The 14,993-nt window shown below is 37.8% G+C and overlaps 2 protein-coding genes across 3 annotated transcripts in view; one reads left to right on the top strand and one right to left on the bottom strand.

Moving 5' to 3' along the window:
• Positions 1-4,810, top strand: part of tmem117 (transmembrane protein 117) — a 37,027-nt gene extending 32,217 nt beyond the window's left edge. Inside the window, exons 6-7 of the mRNA XM_030775878.1 lie at positions 2,800-2,929; positions 4,161-4,810. Coding sequence (XP_030631738.1) covers positions 2,800-2,929; positions 4,161-4,810 — 780 coding nt within the window. The remainder of the gene's footprint in view (positions 1-2,799; positions 2,930-4,160) is intronic.
• A 7,305-nt stretch (positions 4,811-12,115) lies between these two features.
• nell2a (neural EGFL like 2a) overlaps positions 12,116-14,993 on the bottom strand; it is a 60,619-nt gene continuing 57,741 nt past the window's right edge. For both annotated transcript variants that reach the window (XM_030773967.1, XM_030773968.1), the window contains exons 19-20: positions 13,069-13,293; positions 12,116-12,322 (exon numbers count right to left, since the gene is read on the bottom strand). In XM_030773967.1, coding sequence (XP_030629827.1) covers positions 12,281-12,322; positions 13,069-13,293 — 267 coding nt within the window. In that variant the 3' untranslated portion in view covers positions 12,116-12,280. The remainder of the gene's footprint in view (positions 12,323-13,068; positions 13,294-14,993) is intronic.

Genomic DNA, 14,993 nt, shown 5'->3' with positions numbered 1-14,993 from the left:
ATGAGCACTGCAGGCACTTAGGAGTGGGAAGGTTTTGATCGTCACATCCCAGCGGACTACCTCTGCTCCCTCCCACTTGTCTCTGTGTAGTTCTTTGTGTGCTGATGCACACCCGGATTTGTGTCTATGTTTTACTCTTTTGTTTTTTTTGTTTTCCAAAATCCTTTTTTTTCCCTCTCTTCTTTTTGATTTTTGTTTAATGTTCTCCTGCCAAGGGCTGTGCATCAGTATAGAGTGTGTCATTGAGCTCATGAATATGCAAATACCATCTGAGTGGTATTGTCTACTAAAAGCATGCTTAACAGTGTTTAATGAGGGGTATGCTATTATTCTGAGCCAACTAAAACGAAGAGCTCTTCTTCAAACCCACATTAACGTAGACTGCTGCTCCTCAATCTTAACCCCCAGAGGCCCATAAAGCTGCATGTTTTAGATCTCTCCCTACTCTAAAACACCTGACTGAACTCCACAGCTAATTGACAAAACCCTTCATCAGGTGATACAGGTGTATTAGAGTGAGGGGAGACTGAGAAAAGGCAGGGCTTGGGTCCTCCAAGGGCAGGAATAGGAAACACTAGTGTTGAGTAGTACCGCCGAAAATCATTTTAGTGTATTACTGTGCAATTATATATTTAGTAGTATTGTCAGTTGACACAATTATTAACCAGTATTACTGGCATATTTTTTTTTTAAACTTCACCTATTTCATGTAAGTCAGGCTTTATTTATGTTTGATAAGAACAGCCTCGTCCACAGTGACACATCACCTTTCCTATGCATTCATCTCCATTATTCATACCCTTTCACTGTTTCACTGTAACACATGCGATGACACAATCAACCACATGTCTCAATTCTGCACCATATCCTAGGCTTCTTTTAGATAAGCCTGACTCAGAGTGTAATTTCTCATTTGCTGGCTGGTGTACAGCAAACATGTTTATTACTTTTATTTATGTTTTCAATTAGCTCTTGCCTCCACAGCCGGAATCTCCCACTTTCCATTCGTGCTTAGCAGAGTCAATAAAATTACGCACAGGCTTCTGGAATCAAAATGGCTGCATTCACCTTCACCTGCGCTTGCACCGTGTGATGGTTGATCTCTCAGGTTTTTGTGACTGACTGATATTTTATTCACCAGTTAATTAACTTTCCCTGTGTATGACCCTAGCCATTTTGGCTCCCCCAGCTGCTGTCTCATTGTAGATTTACAAGGCCCTTTCATGTGGTATTTCTCTCTCTCTCTCTCTCTCTCCCTCTTCGTTTTATTTGCTAATTTACAGTTACTGTTCTTTGCAAGAGCTATTAGCTGACATGAACTAGTGCTTTCTTTAATCACTTTGTTTAGCTTTCTTTATTAGCTGTTAATCCTCTGAAAGCAAAATCAAGTTTGTATATCCCTCATCTAAATGGTCAAATATTTGTATGTTTTCTTCCATAGTGTTTGATATGTACACAAGGTCTCTCTCTCTCTCTCAAGCACTGGAGTCTCTCTCCTTGTCCAAGTGTGGCTGGCTGTAGCTACACCTTTAAACAGGATCCATTTAAAAGCTCATAAAAACAGAGAATACATGATGTAGTCATCTAAGGTTAAACATGCTATTTATTATTTCTCTATCTATCTATCTATCTATCTATCTATCTATCTATCTATCTATCTATCTATCTATCTATCTATCTATCTATCTATCTATCTATCTATCTATCTATCTATCTATCTATCTATGCCTGTCGTCTCTCTCGCTCTCTCTCTTTCTCTCTCTCTCTCTCTGTCTATCTAATATTCCTGTGTCATTGTATACCCACAAGGGTGAATATGTCAGGGCCATTTCTGATATTCTTACTTACAGAGACAAGCAAAAGTTATTGTTTAGTCATCTTGAGACATGTTCAGTTCTTGATGTTTTACATAAATTGTTTAAAGTTATTATTGAATTTTATTTATTTTCACCCTTCTGGTAAAATACTCTAGAGACTAGTTGGAAGCGTTATAGGAGATTTCAGATTTTTTCATTACTTATGCTTTGTGACATGAGAAACCCTCTGAGTCCACATGCTTGGAACTTTCATAAACAGACAGTCCTGCCTTTGAGCTGTAGTAAATGTCAAGTAGTCTGCTACACTGAAGTCCATCAATACCGCTATTACTGGAGAACTATATGACATCTTGAGTCCACTGAGAAATGTTTCTTTCTCTCTCTCTCTCTCTCTTTCTCTCTCTCTCTCTCTCTCTCTCTCTCACTCTCTTATGTGACTTCCCCTACCAAACTGGGGTGTTCTGAAACTCAAGATACGATCTTCTCAAATCAAGACATCAGAATAAGACCGACTTGATAGTGATGTCTGGATAAACAACACGTTGGATTTATAATCCTAGTTCGCAAATCTATTGCGTGAAAAAATTCTATTCCTTATCCAAACCCTATTATTAACCATTCAGTGCTTTTTTTTATTACACAGCTAACTTTGTGGCATGTTAAATAATGGGGTTTGTTTCTTCACCAAAATGTGTTGAATTTTTAGATCTGTCCACACATCAATATTTCATGTTTGTTTCATAAGAGACAAGCTGAGAGCAGACTGAACAAGAATTCTACAATATCTACAACATCTTTTATTGATAATGACTGTAATAAAACATAACATGGTCATTTTCAATGGATTACTGTATGACTTGTCATACATAATCCTGCACCAAAGGGTACAATAGAGCTTAAATAAAATGGAAAACACTGCAATCACTATCTTCATAACAGTAAGTACTGCATCTTGAAATGCTTTTTCTTTCTTTACCTTAAGGATTGGGAGTTTCCCCATTTCATGGGAGATCTCGACATGAACTTGCCAGGGATGCCCACTACCCATGTGAAATTGAAGCTTCCAGTTTGTAAGAGGATCTTTAAGGAGGAGTATCACATTCACATCACTGGTATGGGTCAAGAGAATCACGTAACTGTTTGCATTCAAAGTCTAATACATTCAGTCATTGTCATGGTGAGGTAACATTTGATAGTTTCCACCCCATAGTTGTCTCAAGTTATATGACATTAGCTTTCTTATCTGGCCAAAAATTAAAACACATTTAACTTATTAAACACTGGTCATTTGCGTGTGCAATGGTGCTTACAGCTAAGCCTTGAAGGTCCCTTGGTAGACAGTGTGAATCTGTCCATTATCGTAAATGTACTGCATTACATAATTGCAGTAGTCAAGTATTCTTGTATCAGTTAAGTATCAGTGTATTCTAAAAATAAACACATGTATGTTTCCCCAGGTTAATTTCCCACATTTCTTGATTCTAAATCATTTTCATGTATTTAAGCATATACTGGTTCTCACATTTTCGTATTTAGTTGTCTTTTGCATGACAAGCCAGAGGACACAGGGAAACATGGAGTCTAAGAATCAACAGTCCTGAAAGCCACTATGCTGCCTTTGCCTCACTTCATTTTGTGTTATAATGGTTGTCTTGGGGATAGCTGAGTGTTCCCGCATGGAGCATTAAACTGCTTGCACACTCGACAGTTTGCATTACCCGTTAACGCTAATGTTCTTGCATGGCTATTTGGAATTATGGGATCAATCTTACAAGAAGAGACTTATGAAGAGTTAGTCTATTAATCAAGAAGCTCATATTTCCAGATATCACCATCTGCTTCTATAAACTTTGAGTCTTATTCTAAAGCCTCATTGACCAGAAAGGTTTTTGATGAGCAAAAGATGATGTTCTAGACTAAAATGACGAAAATGCTCACAGTACACATGTGTTGCACCTGAGTCATTTTGAGTCTTGGTAATATATGTAATGAAAACCATTTTGAAAACCTTACTGCTTTTTGTGAGCTGTGAACATTTTGAAAAACTCACTTTGTTCATGTGTCTATCTATGTCTGTGTTCATACTGATTATTACATAGTACTTTCTGAATAACTACATGACCCTAAAATTTCCCAAAGTCACCAGAACAGACATTATGAGTGAAACTGACCAACTGATACGACCCTATATGTCTGCCTCATTAAAACTTTATTTTATTTATTGGTCTTGTTAGAGGTCAGTATCATTGTTAGATCGGGGCATAGTATGTCTGAATAAATGAGATCAGTTTAACAGCTAGAATTTTATCACTGCTGTATTACATCTTCCTTATTCCATCACAGGTAAATGGTTCAATTACGGCATTATTTTCTTGGTCCTAATTCTGGACCTGAACATGTGGAAGAACCAGATATTCTACAAGCCATATGAGTATGGCCAGTATGTAGGTCCCGGCCAGAAGATCTACACAGTGGAGGAGCCGGACACGCTCAGTGACTTCAACCGCAGCACGCTGACTTGGGAGTGGCGTTCTACCAATGTGGACCCACGCACCAATTGCACCTATGTGGAACAGGACATGTTTCTGCATAGCCGTTATGTGGGTGCTAGTTTGGATGTCAAGTGCCTGGCCTTCATCCCCAGCCTGGCCGCCTTTGTGCTCTTTGGCTTCTTCATCTGGCTCTTCGGACGTTTCCAGGACAGTGAGACCTTCCCGGAAAACGTGGACAAGACTTACGAACGCATCAAGCGCAAGTCACCCTCTGACCCTGGTGTTACACCCGAGGAGGTGCACGTCTCAATGAGTGAGACGCTCAAGAAGGATAGCACACCCATGCTCCTCCTAGTGGACACCCACAATTTTGGCACCTCCAACAACTCCATCTCACCCATCTCTACTGAGACACAAGAGACACATTCCAGCGTGGCTGCTGACAATCCTGCAGCAAAGGAACCTACGGTTTCCTTTGATGTTAGCAAATTGTCACCATGATCTGTGAGCAGAAATGAAAAATCTAGGAATGAGATGTCTGAGTCAGCATAGAGTCGGTTGTTGTTCCTCAAGTCATTCCTCGCCTTGGTAGTGCCTTTAGGACTAGCTAGGGCAGTTATGGCTAAGTCCCAGATTCCCACTTTGTGAACAACCAAAATGGGAATGGGGACCTTAGAAGCTGGCTTGTGGAGCTTTTGATCGGAAAAGAGACATGTCATGGGAACTCTGAAGTAACAAAATATCTCAAATTGCCTGTTTTGTTGTTTTCTTTTGTTTGAATTTACATTTTGATAAGAAACTTATATGTCCCCTTTATAGCCCTAAACTTGTGAAACTACAAACTTGGTTCCACATTCTCCCAAACTGGAAAAGGATATGTGTTTTAACGGTGCTTTACATTTTACTTTTTGTATATTAAAGATGTCTTTTCTATTGATATATTTTGGTGCCTACCTGGAGAAAAACATTTATACTCTAAATGCATGGCAAAATAGTCATGGTTATTTTGTTTTACACTATTCCAATCAAAGGCGTGCCTTGAATATTTTAGTCCATACATAGGCGCTATAGCTGTCAGCAGCCTGTTAGGACAAAGATGTCGTAATATATGCCCATCAATTATTAAATGTATTTAATTATTCTAGCTCATATAATTTAAAAATGCATATGGACCCTTTTAGACACAGATGCAGTTCTAATCCTCATTTCTGACCTCGAATAAAATTATTTTCCTCTGATATCACACCAGTTTATTAAAAGCAGGATACTGAACACATTTGCACAAAGTATTATAGTCATTTGAAATGTGTTAGCATGTGATTTGCATGTATGTGTTGTTCCTGGTGAAGAGACAACACTGATTGCTGTTTACAAATAATACTTATTATCAAGAGACAAAAATTTCACATTGCACCGTACAAAATCAATAGCTTCATAGTATTTGGTTTATTTCATAAAACTCCTCACTTAATCAGTTCATTCTGAATCCTTTCATGGTTGAATGGGCAAATGTCTTGAAAATTAACACCCATTAACATTGCTAATTATTTCTGAGCATATATGCAGCAAGGATATAACAAAAACATGCAACCACTCATCCAGTGTTTGAACGTTAATGGAGAAGCTTATGGTGTCCAATGCTTATGACTTACAGGTTCATTACCATTTCATTGCTGTGGTGGCTAATTATGGTCTGGACTCAAACAACCAAAGTTACAGAGAAATGAATAGACATCCTCCCCTGCCTAATAGCTTTGGCTTTTTAATGATTGCATTACAAAATGGCCTCTCTGGCTGAGAGGCTGTGGAACTTTACACATCACTGTCTCATTATGTTTTCCTCACAGTGTTATTCTAGTGTTATTTCCTCTTCAGTAAGAGTTATTGAAAATGTGGTGTCACTTCAGACATCAATTTAGAGAGAGAAAGACATTTTTTACTTTAATGTAATCTTAAATTGTTTTTTGGTCTCATGCCATGAGTCACCACTCCACAATTTCCTTTTTCATATATACTTTCATTGTTATTTATTGCTTTATTTAATATTCTGACTCTTTACTTGTGATGTAAAATGTCATAAATATACAAATAATTGGTTGTCCCTTTCTCTCCTCAAACTAAATATTTCTGCTCCCTCCATAAAGTAGTTTCTAACAATCTGATGGTAAGTCGCAGTCTCCAATTCTTTGTCAGTCCAGATTTGAATTGTGAGGGCTGCATTCTGGAAAATCATTCTTAGTGAAATTAGACTGAAAGAATTTCAAATAGGCTGTGATTAGAGAAGCACTATACAGCCATGAACTGGACTGTTATACTCACTTATATTGTAGTTAGTGAGTCTCAACCTTTTGTCATGAAATCAGTGCTTTTATGTGTCTCTTAATATGTTTGGAGGAAGTAGGGTAGATTTCTGTTCAGATTCTGCAAACAGGTGAAGTAGTGGATGGAAGTCACTGACTTGTGCGTGCGTGTGTGTCTGTGTGTGTGTGTGTGTTTGAGTGTGAGTTTGACATACCATATGAACATGATAAGGTATGACAGTTTACAGCTTGTATATTATTGTATCTGACACAAAGATAAACTTTTGCACACAAAGTGTAACGTGTTTTATTACTTTTCAAAGGATCAGTTGATTTCACAAAGCCATTCACCACTGTGCAACAGATCATAACAATATATTTCATTTAAAAACTTGGTGTGATTGTCCAGTGTAAATTATTTGTAATATATTGTATTACCATTACAATGAATGTCCTCAAAGCTGTTTTTACGAGTGATCAGAGAGTTGCTTTCATTTACTGATCTTTTGCCTCCTCTTGTTGTGTGTGTGTGTAATTATAATATTTTATTAAATAAGTGTGAGTAATTTACATGTCAAAATTGTTATCAATAAATTACATTTTGCTACTTGCTTATCAGTAATCGGCAGTGTTTGCTACCTTAGTGACAGAGTTTTGACTTGTTGTTGGTTTTGATAATTCGGATAAATATGTTTATCTTGATACAACCTCTGGTTTAAATTTCAAATAGCTAAGATCCACATTTTGTTGCTAAGCAACTCTTTAGTGCCAGCTTTATCTAGCTGAAAATTAAGTCATTAGGGATGAGTAAAAATATTAAAAAAAAAAAAAAAATTCCATGAAGGACATTCGTAACATTTCTATAAGATGAAAAATTATTCTAATTCATAGAGCTGGGTAAAAAGTTATTAATTGTGCCAGTTACAGTGAGTCATAATGCTTTGGTTAGTACCTGTCATGTATGCTTTATCTGTACATAGGTACATAGTGATACATGGTAGTAGTTAAATAGTCCTAAATTGCTCAGCCCTGATTTTGCTGTTTAAAGACCTGACCCCAGCTGCACTATGGTGTCAATCACACTGATAAAGGAAGAACTGGAAATGTATGTAGTCAATCTCTATTTCTGTATTCGTTTTTAAGGTTATTCCAAATGTGCCGATTAAATGGGCTTTGAAATGGGAATGTTGCAATAGAAGTAGTCTACAAATCTTCAGTCGGAAAAATCTGTGTGTTACACAGAACTCAGATAAGGAAAATTTATTTATTTCTGTCAGAGACTTATTGCATAACCGCAGCTGAATCCTCCCCATGTCTGTTATTGCAAGAAATGAGGTATTGATTTCTTTTTATCACACAGTGAGGGGGAAAACCATCAAGGCAACAGTGAGGGAAAAAATAATGCTGTAGATAGATTAAAAACTGTATAATGCCCATTGTGCCAAAAATTAGATGCACATTTAAAAACAGCAATAGCTCGCTACTCTGTTCTACAGCTGGGAATGTTATGACAATAAAATTATTGTCATAAAATGGTCTGGTTGCTAATAAAGCATCGCTAGTAAGTAGTGCTGCAATGTACGTAACAACAGAATGAGTTTGTTTACCCTGTGACTTACCCATGTTCTGGTTGTGTAAGACTGAAGGTAGACGACAAACACAGAGGGATTTGCACCCAGTAAGTTCAGAAATTAAACAGATGGGAGGAATGCATTGAGAGGAGATAAACAGAAGGAACAGAATGCTGTTTCATCTTCATATATTCATGAATACATACTCTGTATAAATCTTTTTTCCCCCACAGTTTGCTTGAATAGAAACTTAATTTGACCTATGAACTTACAGACACCTTAGTTGTCTCTGGATACAAAGCGAATTATTCTCTGACAGATGTGCGCGTTCGAGTTTCCCTGGATCAGTCACGGTGCCATTCCTTTTTTTCTCCTGTCTGCGGGATCTTAGTATTATCTGACGCCTCAGCTTGTCACTCTCCTGACAGATTTTGAACTGTGTGAAACCCTTTGAATCTGTCAATTCTCTATCATGAGTGTTCCTGGGAGACCTGAGCCAAAAGATGGTTTTCATCAGCTGTAACAGTGGAGGGGGATATGATTCATTTTGAATTCCTATACAGTCCCTGACACTCAAAACAGTGGCGCAGACCACCAGGACAAATCCCTGGGTAGAACCAGTCATTCACTCGGAAAGACAAAGCCTCAGGAGCTTTGAGATGCTCTTTTCTTCAAACTCTCTCAACCTTCTGTCCCCCTGATGTTTTGCTCACTCAAGAGAAAGATGAGACTGTCCATTTTTATCAACTAAGCCACAGGGAAACTGGACTAGTATCGCATCACATTCAGAAAGCCAAAAAAAAACAACCTTCATAAAACCACTACACAGTTAAGGTGCTTAAAGATGAACTATGCAAGGTTTTTAGAGTCTACATGATAACATTTCAATATGATTGGTTGAAAACAGTAGTAGCCTTTCATAACATTTATAAACAGATGACAAAATGTCTCAAATTCTGTTCCGTAATGATCTATGTCAGGTAATAATTACACCTTGTCCAGCTTGGCCTTGCAATGTCAGCACATTCTGAATTGCACAAGTCAATTTTAGGCCACTTCAAATAGTTTTACTTTTTGTTTGTGAGAGCAAAGAAAGACACTGGTGACAAGCAAACATTGGCTGTTCAGTAGTTGTGTAGTTCAGGATGTATTCCTTAGGACTGACATAGATGCCAGATCATATAAGTCACCGAAACATCATGGGAGATACAGGAACGTCAAAATGCCACAATAAACAACTGACTTATTTTGATGTCAAATATAAGAAAATGTTTGGAAAAATGCAGGGAGAGCCACAGCAAATGCATCATGTATAATCCAATCTGGCCCTGTTTCAACTTTATCAGGTATATGCTTTTACCTTTAGCAAATATTGGGACTGGGCTTTATCTGTAATTGATTGGAGAGGCAATAATGTGGGCTCCCTGTTGGTCGAGACATCTGTTGCCACAGGCTACTCTCCCCAATTGAAAATTGAACATTTAAGAGCCAGCTGGACAACCACCATGCCTGCTGTGACACCACTTTTGTGCTACTGGCAAGTGGCCACCATCATAGAGGAGTTGCAAAGCAAAGCTATGCCAGATGGTGTCCTTGCCAAACCTGTCCCATACACCCAGGGCCACATCCCTACAGCATTCTTCTGTCACTGAGGTACCTGGAACCATTACAAAAAACACTCTAAATTTATCTCTAAATTTCCATCTATGTTTAGTAGCATGAGTTACTGTTAAGATGCGGATGCGCTGATTACAGATTTACAGATCTGCTCAAATGCAAAAGAAACCAAGAGGAAACTTGCCATTTTGAAGGTGGAAGGAGGTTGTAATGATCATTCATTTTTAACTGTCATATGATAGTCTGATAACAGTTGAACAGTTGTCAGCTCTGAGCTCAGCCAAGCATAACCCACTGATGGGGACATGTGAATGGTCCATAGGTCAATAAATCCATAAATGAGCTCTTGATGAATTTTGACTGAGATGAAGGGGAGTTTTTTTTCCTTCCACATCTGTGTCACTCAGCGAATAATCTTTCAAATCAGCACAAGTTGTATCAGCACAACACTATCCAGGAGAGTGGAACGATTAAAGTAGGTTTTTGAACTGCTGCTCAATCCCACCATGAAACTGGAGAAGACTAAACACCAAAGCATGGGAGATAAGTGTGAGTTCTGAGAAAGGCACTTTGGTACATAGATTTCCAACTCTGAGAACTAGTGTCCATTCCAGAAAATACATGAGTGCATCTGTGCCTTTAGACAAATAGCTATTACAGTTTTCATTCAAAAATGTACTCTTAAATTAGTTATCTTTCAGACTTGAGCAATTCAAAGTAATGAGATTTTATAAAAGTGAGAAAATATTCTAGATATTGAGTTGTAGATTCACACTGAACCTAAGTTTAAACTGACAGCTCCGATCTAAAGTGTCTGATCTTGAGTGTATCGCTCCATGTAAAATAAGTCTCTGTTCAGATTCCTGTAAAAAGATTTCCATAGCACGACCGAGGCCCACGTAGCAAAATGAAAGTCAGTGCTCTCCAAATGACCTCAGACTGCATAGCAGAGCTTTGTTTCTGAATATGGATGAGGACACTGTGTTGCTTTTGCCGGAAATGTTCTTACGTTCTACTCCTTGTTCAGGAATTTGCTTAATATTCATGTGAAATTCATGCATACAAAAAGAAGCAGAGTTCACAAGGAAAGCATAAATCCACAAATATCTCCACAAAATGTAATCCTACTGCCAAGGTTAAGGTTCAGTAATAGTATCGTGTTGCAAAATATTTACAACTTTAAAAAGGTAAAATTAACGTGATCTTACTACAAACACAAACATTGTGGCAAGATTTTCTTTTGGTCACCATGTGGACTCACAAATTGTGATTCTATGTATTAAAAAAATTAGGTAAAATCCAGTTTCCCCACTGTTTACTATTTCTATAAAACTATACATGAGCAAAGAAGCCCCTCTGACCTCAAACTGTGATCTGCTGCAATACCTTGGAAATATAACTGTATCTGACTGCTAACAGTAAGTTCACAGCACAGCATGGGTCTAGGTCTACCTGGTTGAGCGCCTCATTGTAGCAAATCAGGCACATAAATGTATAATCGAATAGAAAGGTCAGACACAGAGGTGGCTGTGTTTTTGTGTATGTTTTGAACTGAAACTTACTATTCTGTGTTCTTATTCCACACAAAAATAAAAGTCTGAAAATATCTAGAGTGGACCTTATACAGTATGTCAACCGAGGGTCTCTCTTTGGACACTTATGCCTTTAATATTGAGACCTGTATTATATAACCTCACCCAACATGACCTAATTAGTCTCCAAGCTTCAGCGTTAATAGGGTTAAGGCTGCCACAATTTCCCTACTGGCCTCAGTAATTAAGCCTACATGAATCTGTAATAATATGCAACGGGTTACACACAAAACAAGCTGAAGCAGCAGCAATGTATATTAGCTTATTAATTATTAATCCGACTGTTCTGATTGCACAGAATACTTCACAAAATCTGTAAAGACCTGGAATTGTAAAATTTTGATGTTTAAAAATCATAAGGACAAAGCAACACAAGCGTTAATGGAAATGGGGGGTACTTTATTTTCACTATTACACAAGAGCAAGCCATATAATAATTTAAAATGAGCCATTAGGGAAAAAGGAAAAAAAAACAAAGAAAGAAAGTGCTACAGAATCACAAAATATTGACGACTTCCATAAAGTGATAAAGAAAAGTTCCGATATCGCTCGCTATCTAGGGCTGCTATTTCCTTTTTCCATGTTCAAAGAGTTAAAAATTCAGAGCATATGTAACATCCAGGATAGTCATGCCAGTATGTTGGTTTATAATTTTTTTTTTTTTTTTTTTTTTTTACAGAGTCATATTTTGGATGAGTTGGTGCTCTTCAATGCACAATGCTCCACATCCAGCCGCAAAAATGAACAGAGGTGAGTTGTTGATCATCAGCGTCATGGAATACACATTTTTGCATTTGGTATAAAGAAGTAGTTTTGGGGAGAGGGTGGGAAGGGTGAGTTTCTTTAGAATGAACAAGACTGTACAAATGCCTTCAGAGCTCCTGCTAGCAGCTAAAGGCACATGGGATCCACTGAACAGCAGATGTGTCCATTCTAAAAAGAAAGAGAAAAGAAGTTAAGTTTTGGGTTGTGGATGTATTTATTTATTTATTTTTCCCAAAAGTCTGAGACATGTTCAACAAGAGTGTTGTGTGACTTTAAAAAAGGAACAAATGAAAAATATCCATGACAACCCTAATCGTCGAAAGTCTTAATCACAAGTTATTTTGGGTTAGCAGGGAAAGACAAATAAGGGAAATGAGAATATAGAGAGGGAACTGAGGGAAACCATCTACACATAATATTAGACAGCTATACTAAACACTGTGGCCTGTTCTGATGTGTGTTACTTTGATCGCTTTGGTTACTTTTGATTAACTTTACTTTTAATTGATTGATTGATTGGTTGAGTGATCCTGAAACAGCGTCATATATCTGGAAAATCCTCCTGAAAAAGGATTAGAGGTATGGCCTCAGGCAGTGTGTTTTGCTTACGTGAAGAACTGAATGTCATTTAACAGTTCCCTCAGATCCACCATTCACTGATGGAGGATTATAAATGTAATTGGTCCATGAGAATACAAATACAGTGAAACAGACCTAACTTCAGTCAAAGTACAAACAAGTGGACCATGCTCAATGTGTTCTTGCAATAAACTAAACAGAAGATTTTGTATCATTTCTATCTCTTTCCTCTTTTCGTGACCAAAATTTCATTTCTGACTCTATATCAGAATGCACAGACTTCAAATCTCTTGTAAGATAAGTATGGTACGGCCGTTAGGTTTGAAGTCATGTACCTTGCACTGGCAGAGGGTGCACGTAGTGCCGTGTTTGACCCAGGAGGAGCCACTCAGGCGGGTGATGCCGTGCTCATCGGTGCACGTTTTGGTGATGTCATTGCGGATGGTGTCAGCTAGACAGGGGTCAGAGATGCATCGCGGACAGCACTCCCCCTCCGGCACTAGCGTAAACTCACAGTCCACGGGCGGGCAGGAGAGAGGCCAGCAGTCCACCTCACCTTGCTGTAGGAGAGAGTGAAGATAAGGGGCAATTTTTAATTCAAGGGAGACTCCTCTCAGTATGAATCTAACCGGAACGAAATCCTGCATATCGGTGTTAGGAATAAAAAAAAAAAGTTGCAGGTAGGATTTCAAAAGCTTGTATTTCTAAACACCAAAATCCCTTTTTCATAATACTGAGATAAATGTAGCTTTTCACAACATATGTGCATTGGAACAAAACTATTAACCTTTAGTAGGCTATTAAGTTTCCCCGATCACTTTCATTTTTATTAGTATTAAATAAAACACCGAAAGTGTGGCAGCAGGATGAAGTCACAAAAATGCACAACTTATTATACAACTCAGAATACTCATAGTTAAGCTCTGAAGGTGAACATTGTACAAGAAAGGCCAAGAGAACAGACTTCAACAAGCAAAGTCACCATCTGTACCTAGATATTTCTGGCATGCACCATTTTGTATTTCCACATTAATCATGGAAAACCCTTGGCAGAAAGACCCTTATTGGATTTCTCAAGCTATTTCAATAAACCTGCGAAATACAGGTCATATATTTTAGCCAACTTTATAGATCTTGGCTGAGCTGCGATTTAGTTCAGCACGACCTACTTCTGCTAACATTTTCATTTTTTGCACTGGTTAGTAGTAACTCTTCCCCAGCACACAGGAGACATACACAGTTACACGCACTCAAATGCAGACACAGAAAAAAAGACCATATACACTGACACACAAGCACAAAAACCCACTTAGGGGACTCAGATATTTCTAAAGAGCCTGTACTCAGAATGCTTCTTACCGCTGACGTCTAAATTTGATCTACATGTATGAAAAAAGACACTCAAAGATGTTTCAATATCTAAAAGGCCTAAGATCCTAAAAGCAGGCTATTAAAGAAGTAATTAAATTATTTTTGATGTTGCTGCATATCCAAATGATAGCTCAAGGAGGCTATTTAGTGTCATGATCATCAACAGTAAGAGTACACATTAGAGTTGGAACTTTCTTGAGGGATTACGGGTGTGTGTGTGAGTGTACGCGTGTGTGTTTGCGTGTGTGTGTGTGTTTCTGTGTGTGTGTGTGTGTTTGTGTTTCTGTGTCTATGTGTGTGTGCATGCAGAGCTGCTCATTTAGGCTTAAATTATGCAGTAAAATATTGTAATCTACATCTGATCTGATATTTTGTGATCATTATAAATACACATGGTTGGTATTCAGAATAACAAAGTAAAAGTGTTTCATTACTGTGCTTAAGTAGTATATTGGTGCATTTGAAATCTGACTGATATCAACAATACGAGCAGCTTTCACTTTCTACATGACTACATCTATAAAGAAACTATAAACTTTCAACTCCAATTCATTTCTATTGATAGCTGTTTTTACATGTGTCTTTTGCACAGTCGGTCATAAGCCACTGTTGACTGAACGCTGGTGTGAATACCACTACTTGCAGGGTATGTTAAGCATTGCTGCAGTAGGATCAAACTGATATTTATGAATCAAGATTTTCAAATGATAAACTAGGGATGTAACAAGCTGCAATAATTTGAGATAACTACAACTCAGTTGTTGTCCCTCCAATGCACTGTACATTCATAGGTTAGGACTAAAACATTTCTCCTTGTTTTGCCATCTCTCAACATTAAAGCTTGATACTTTAAGATTTTGACACAAATTGCTTTTTTAATGCATGACTT

This window comes from Chanos chanos, chromosome 5 (genome assembly GCF_902362185.1).
Source record: "Chanos chanos chromosome 5, fChaCha1.1, whole genome shotgun sequence".
In the NCBI taxonomy this organism is placed as follows: domain Eukaryota; kingdom Metazoa; phylum Chordata; class Actinopteri; order Gonorynchiformes; family Chanidae; genus Chanos; species Chanos chanos.
The sequence above is the reverse complement of the archived record's forward strand: the minus strand, read 5'-3'. Positions and strand labels throughout refer to the sequence as shown.